Below are 7679 nucleotides of genomic sequence, written 5' to 3'. Positions count from 1 at the left end.
CTCTCTGCTACCACCATGAACAGGCATACTGTTATTTAAATCAAATTTAATGTGTGGCTATAACGTTATCCATTGGTTCCGCCATTTTGTTTCAGAACCAATGAAAAGTTTGACAACATTGGCCAGACTCTTATTTCCAGGGACTCTAGAGAATTGTAGGCCGTAATAGTAAGAAATTGACAAATCACAGACAAAGTACAGAAGAATAATCGATTGTGATTTGTCAATTTCTTACTGTTACGGCGTACAACTCTCCATTGTAGACGGCTCTTAAGGAATGATCTCTCAACCGTTGAGTTTTTTGAACGTAACCAATGTCGAAGACTGCAATCGATAAACACAAGTGACGTAGCGATTTCTCGAAAACTCGAAGTGTGCGATGGTATTAGACGGCGTGGCTGGTCAATTCGTGTTCGATTGTCGGTGAACAGTGAACGTTTTAGAATAGGTTGACTGCTTCGGCCAAAATGACGGCTCATGACCAGATGCGAGCTATGCTCGATCAATTAATGGGCACAGGACGCAATGGTATATATACTTATTTTTATTTGTATTCCTTCTTTACACTCAAATGGTCTTATGTTGTCAGAATCATAAAACGCTTTTTGTGTTAATGCAAGATGGTCAACTGCGGCCATATTCAGCCATATTTATCGGTTATATTAGCTATCCTATATATTTCTGCTCTAAGAAACTGTTATTCATAAAATATTTGGAATTATTTTTAGGTGAAAATAACAAATTTCAAGTGAAATATTCCGACTCGAAAGTCTGCAAGAGTTTTTTGCTGGCTTGCTGTCCACATGAGATTTTATCATCAACAGTGAGTATACTTTATATGTTAAGTGGCAATCCCTTAAACACAAATAACACACCATTGGCACTGTGCGCAGAATAATGCATTCTGATATACATGTATATATTACATGCTATGTAAATATATTTTTTTTAATATTACAATGCAAACAAAGATATTAAAAATATTTAAAATAGAATTCACTGTATTTCATTCTTTTATTTTGATTACACACAATTTACCACACATACTTCATCTTGATTTTTTTATCATTGTATTGATTTTATCATTGATGTACATAGCACTCAAGATTGTTGTATAGCATTCATACGATTTTTTACTGTATACAACAATAGAAAACAGTAAAGTAGTTTCTTGATTATGTAAATTTGCTTCTTATAAGTATTATAATACTTAAAATACATAGAAAAATATATGTTGGAAACAACAATGGAAATTAAAGTATTAAAATAGATATCTATAAAAAAACATACATGAAGAATTTTGAAATCCTAATTATTTTTAATATATGTATAATAAAAAATTTATATTTATAAATAATTACATTTATTTTCTACACTTCTCACTTACAATGGTCATCAAACAGTATACAAATATAAATAAAATATTGATGCATAAATAACGGATAAAAAGTATATAATCTGGCCAGAATTGTTAAATATTATACAGTATAAATTTTTGCTAAACAATTAAATTTTAATTTATTTAAATATTAAATATGTTGATAAATTTTGTTTTATAACAATATTTAACATTTTATTATAATACTTTTTTTTTTAGAAATTACATAAATTTCTATTAATTTCCTATATTTCCTATTTTGAGATTTATATATTACATCAAAGATAGTTGTAAAATTTTAATATATTTCTTAGACCTGTGTGTAAGCTGTGTATGTATGAGTATGCGTGTGCGCGTGTGTGTGTACACTTGCATGTTTGGTTATATTATTTTTTTACCTAGCCTGATTTTGCCAGATGTAATATCGTATTATTCGATATGTATTAGACTATGATAATATCTTTATTAAGGAGCACACAAGGTAGTCACTTAATAATAAAGATAATATTTGCATGCAGTTTTATGTCACAACACTAAAGCTAAAGGTATAAACTGCTATGTATACACTGACTTAACATCACGTCACATATATTACCTACCTACTTATAATTATAAAAGAAAATTATATTACGTTATACAAAAATATTTTACTTAAAATTAAAAAAAGGAAACTGGTTAGTTATTTTGTTTGTAGAGAAATTTGTAAAAGTAAAAAAACATTTAAACACATTTTTTATCGATTATTATTGAGTTAAATATGTATATCTGTAGTATTATATAATACTATACATATATATATATATATATATACACAGGGTGTCCCAGAATTGGTGTAACATCTCTCGTAGACAGGTAAAAGGAGTAAAACTAAGTTGATAGATCCTATATCATTTTGCTAGATTCGCAATGGTTATCGAGATCTTAATTAACAAAGATCCGCGAATAAGCGTGCATCGGGCTGTCTTACGCGCGTAGGACAGCCCAGCGCGCTTCGCACGATTACATTTTAATATGTAAGGTAAATGTCCCAGTGATTAAACGTGTCCCAGTACTTAAACACTCACTCGAATTTTCATTTATATTAAACTATTTTACTGATATTTTACAATAATCACAAGTTTTATTAATATTTTTAATTGTATTATTATTAAAACATTGTAATAAAAGTTTTCTAAACAGTAGATGTGATAAAGAAAAAAATAGTTTTTGAGAGTAGTAGCAAATTTATTGCGTTTTCAACTCTTACGTTAGCGGTTTGCGTAAGACAAAGTATATTCTTCTTAAGATTATAATTAAATACACAAAAATAAACTTTGTGTTCAGCAAAGATTTTTCAAACTCAGTATAGACTATAGATTGATAAAAAACTTTGTTCTATCTTTAATTTTTAGTTATAATAATTAAATTATTGTGTTTATGTACTGGTACGAGAATCCGCCGGTGAAAAAACATAATTTGCAACAAATCAGTAAGTAGTTTTGTGTTTTCATGGTTTCATTTTATCTAAACGTGCTAAAATAATAATATTTTAACTAAAATATTTAAATATTATATGATAAAGTAGATGACTTGTTTTCATAACCTTATCAAAAGGTTATGAAACTCTAAGTAAAATCTAGTTTTGTAAAATCTTCAAAGTTTTTAGTGATTTGTAATAAATCTATAACTTTTCATGAAATAAAATGCATGAATAATTTTTTTCCTGTTTTATATTGTCGTGTTAATAATAGCGTTTAAGTACTGGGACAAGATAGTTTAAGTATTGGGACAAGTTAGAAAACCTTTTTAAGCANTGGGCCATAGCAGGTATGTTAGAATTCGATTAATTTACTTTGTTTTTCTTTATAAACCAGTTCTTTAAAGCTTTATTTAGTGAAAATATAGTCTGGTTTTTTAAATAAATACTAATACTCACCAACAAAAGTTAAATTATACGAGTATGATTTGTATATGTTAAACAGCTCTCTTAAACGTTTAAGTATTGGGACATTTACCTTATATGTTATAGTATATTAGCTCCACCCATATGTTACCACGGGTAACACCGTAAGCGCGCGAAGCGCACTAGGCTGTCTTACGCGCGTAAGACAGCCCGATGCATGCTTATTCGCTTTCCTTGTTAATTAAGATCTGGGTAACTATTGCGAATCTAGCAAAATGGTATAGGACTTATCGACTTAATTTTACTGCTTCTACCTATCTACGAGAGATGTTACACCAATTCTGGGACACCCTGTATAGTATCATATAATATATATACATATATAGTACAATAGAGACATTTATACAATTATCTCAGTAGAGGATTTCCAGGAGAGTATTATAGAACATAATGTAGCTAAATAGATGATATATATATATATATTTATTTATTTATACTTATATTTATATTTATATAACTTACATACTTTATATACACATACACACAACAAAAAAGTTTGCCTCGAATATTCGAATATCTGTTTTTTCTTTTCTTGTGCCAATTGGTGTGCTCATTAGTATAAGCGTAAAAAGGTCTATAGATAAGAACGTCCTTTGGAGAAATTAAAAAAACGAAATTCACACAGGGAAAAAATGTCGAAGAGAAGCACATATATTTATTTACGTAATTATTTGCGTATTTCAAGAATTGATTACGATCAATTCACACTTGATACAGTCAAAGTGCAACACAGGGCAGATGTTTTATATACATGAGTATAAATTCGGATTTAAAAGACAATGTAATTTTCGCGTGGTTTAGAAATAGAAGCAAGAAATACCGTATGATTTGATAAGTTTACTTCAGTTTTTCTTCTAAGCCACAAAATATGTTATTTATTGCTTGTTCTATTTTGTCAGAGCTATTGAGAGTCTATTACAGTTAAACCTCGATAATTCGAACCTCTCTAACTCGAAAACCTCTATAAGACGAAAATTTTGTTCATTCCCTTCCGCTCTGCGGAAAGGAAAAAAGAACTTCGATAAGTCGAAACCCTTACAACTCGAAAATTTTAGCTTTTCCCTTGAGATTCGAGTTATCGAGGTTCGATTGTATTTATCTTATATATATACATACATATCTCAACTGAAAAAATGTGTACATCGTATCCATTACTTCAGTAAAATCAGCACAGATTACAAATTACAGATAAGAATGTAATCCTATAACATATTTTACTGCATATATACGCGGTCGATCAAACAATATTTTTGCCCGGTACCACGAGTACTAGAACGTTACACGAATTATATAACGTGCTGCAGTAACTGCTTCGCGCATTTCTCAGTGTCATCTTGTGCGAATTGGTCACGGGGATGTTTGCTACCTTATTCACGTTTCATTGCAAGTAGCTATCTGAACTTCTGTTGGAATTTTTCAAGTTTATGGCAAGCTCGATGCTTTGGTTCAATGCTGTGAACTTGTACAAATGTCTTGTAATGTTTTAAGAAACTTTATCAAGGTTTATTTCCAACAAGTATTAGTTTCGTGTAACACTTAAAAGTTCCATTGTCATATTGTTTATTTTCAGACAGCTACTTATCAACGAATTCGATTGGATGCACTAGTGCGCACTAAGAGAGTTCTCTTTCAGAGTGTAGTAAAATACTAAAACTGAAATAAAAATATTTCAGTGTTAGTATCTACTACACATTGAAAGAAGACGCACTAAGTGCGCACTAGTGCATCCAATCGAATTCGTTGTATGTAAAGTTTATCACTCAAAAAGACGCTTGTTCAAGGAGGGAGAGAGAGATATATATAAAAGATTTTTTCTTGATTATCTTTATATAGATATTTGATGCTTTCTCGATGGATCGTATTAACATTCGAAGATGTTTTACGGGTTTGAACTGCGTTAGTGTCATTTTTATCGACGTTTCAGTTCACTTTATCAGGGTTTCAAGAGCAGCCTGATAATGAGATGCTCTTGGTTAGGTGTTCCTTTTTGTAACGCTAGATTATAGAAAAAGGGGTGTAGTAGAGAGGAAGGTAATGTGATAAAAGGAAGGGGAAACGTGTTATGGCAGGATGGATTGCTATCCAATGGATTGGTCATTTGTCCATTATCTCTATTGAGATTATTTGGATGCTTGTATATTTCCAAGGAGTCCATATATTTTCTAAAGAAGTTGCAGTTTTGTTTAATAAACTTGGGTTTGGATAAACATGATTTTGTGATCAGTTTCCAATTAGTGTTCTGCTGATGCCGATTATGAGTAGTGTTTTAGACGCACTGCTGACTGATGTTGTTTTAGTCGTGTGCTTATCATCTTACCAATTTCTCCTATGTATACTTTACCGCATAAACAAGATATTTTGTACATCCTTGGCGTGTCTACAGAGAGTTTTCACGAATAGATGTATAATTTAATTTGTTAATCAGGGATTTCAAACTTGTTTCAAGATAAAAAACACAATTTGTGAAAAAACTTGCTTCTCCAGAGAGAGATAAATGCCGGGTTAGCCCCCCTCCCTCCCACCCTGCGAACACTCCTGTGGCTGAAATGTTCACGAAATGTCAGTATAAAAATGACACTAACGCGATTCAGACCCGAAAAACATCTTCGAATATATTTATAATTGCTCTTACCGCGCGTACGCGTGCGTGCGTGCGTGCTTGTGTGTTATGTTAGAGATGAAAGTGAAATTGAGCGAACTAGTGTTGCAAAGAGATGATCAAATAAAAAGTGAGACTCAGAAAGAAAATATAACAGAAAAAACATGGCAAACACCCCCGAGGCTTTCAAATTCCCACGATGAGAAACATTGAAAAGTGAAGTTAAAAATCAAAAGCAAATTAAAAAATGACATTAAAAAAAGTAATTAATGGCAATCGCTCGAACGAGAAATATGCCGATATACAGTATTTCACTAATGTCAACGTAACTACAGTTCTATTTCCAGAGTCTCTGGAAAAAGCAATTCCAATCAGATCCATTGTACAATATTGTTGCAAGTATTGTCCGCTCATATGTTCGTGTTGTACTTGTCACTCTCACATGCGCGTTACTGTAAGTACTGAACCGAGAAAAGGACGTACGTATTACACCTACAATTTGATTATCTTTACCATATAATCAATTCAAGTACTAGATATACATATATATATGCATATCTATATCTACATATATAAGTAATTCGATATGAGAAGACGGATGATGTTATCTCAGCCCTTCTACCGGTTTTTTTTTTACACGGTGAGGCTGAGTAAAGCCGAACAATTAAATCCCCAGACCCCCGAAAAGGCCTGTAAACAGTGAATCGGTGAGTAGCGTCATGCTGATTCAGACGATGTCTTAATGTCGCTTCTTACTAATAATGCCGTTTACGGCAGGTAGGAATGAGGTTACTTTACAAATGTGTGTAAGAAAAAGTATGTCATCCTATGGAAGTATGGGTGCAGGAAATGAAGCAGTGATCTCTGTAAGTAAAGACCTTGCAAATTGCCAAGACCTTAACAATGTTCTTTCGTTTTAATATTTTTTGTGACAGTTTTATACCAAGAAACAAAAATTTTTTGGTCTTAAATGCAGTAGAATAATTTTATGTTGATAATTTGACCAAATCTAATGTATAACTTCTTACATAATCAGGAGTTTTTGTATATATTTGTACCTTTATAGTAACTTTTATAACACGTCTATAATCACCGTTTTTCTTACAAGATTTTAATTTTTGTGGAAACGAAACATATAAGTGGGTCGTTATTAAGAATAGTTTTAACAAAGTTTAATGAACTGTCTTGTTTGTGCGATATTTTGGCAATTTGCAACATCCAAATATGTGTCAAGAAGAGAAAATGAGAAAAGTGGCATGACGCAGGCAGTCGTGTGATTAGGTGGATTAGTACAACAAGCGCCAGTTCCATTAGAAAAATTTTCTTCAACCATTGGACGTGTGTACGTATTGAATTTTATCTAAAAATTCGTTTAGCAGTCAACACGTAAGACACAATTCGTGCCGTACGTAAAATAGTATTATAAACCATTATAGGCTGTAAGTTCTCTTTCGTAGAAAAAAATAAAAAAATATTATGAAACTTAAGGTGTGTGCTGATTATAGCTTCATTGCCGTCGCATTCTCGTGTCAGGCGGAGAACTGTTGCCACCCTGTAAGTTAAAACAACAAACTACTTATCTGTATAACAAACTACATTTCTACTTTAATGCGCGACGCTAGATCGAAGTGACGATCGGATCGCTTCGTTATTGTGTACTATCCTAGTTGTGAAGAAAAACATACTGACGTTTTTGCGTTATGTAAGAGGAGAGAGAGAGAGAGAAAGAGAGAGAGAGAGAGAGAGAGAGAGAGAGAGAG

General features: G+C 31.9%; 2 protein-coding genes across 2 annotated transcripts in view; one reads left to right on the top strand and one right to left on the bottom strand.

Annotated features, from left to right (window-relative positions):
* Positions 1-349: 349 nt before the first annotated feature.
* The window catches only part of LOC109862616 (putative RNA-binding protein Luc7-like 1), a 9420-nt gene continuing 2090 nt past the window's right edge, over positions 350-7679 (top strand). Inside the window, exons 1-2 of the mRNA XM_020442698.1 lie at positions 350-528; positions 729-823. Of these exons, the coding sequence (XP_020298287.1) occupies positions 468-528; positions 729-823 (156 nt within the window). The 5' untranslated portion in view covers positions 350-467. The remainder of the gene's footprint in view (positions 529-728; positions 824-7679) is intronic.
* LOC109862615 (BTB/POZ domain-containing protein 9-like) overlaps positions 7389-7679 on the bottom strand; it is a 9705-nt gene continuing 9414 nt past the window's right edge. The window contains exon 10 of the transcript XR_002251175.1: positions 7389-7471. The gene's annotated coding sequence lies outside the window, so the exon portion shown is untranslated. The remainder of the gene's footprint in view (positions 7472-7679) is intronic.

The sequence above is a fragment of the Pseudomyrmex gracilis genome, unplaced genomic scaffold (assembly GCF_002006095.1).
Source record: "Pseudomyrmex gracilis isolate BER0280 unplaced genomic scaffold, ASM200609v1 scaffold_2078, whole genome shotgun sequence".
NCBI lineage: Eukaryota > Metazoa > Arthropoda > Insecta > Hymenoptera > Formicidae > Pseudomyrmex > Pseudomyrmex gracilis.
This window is presented reverse-complemented; position numbering and strand designations above follow the sequence as displayed.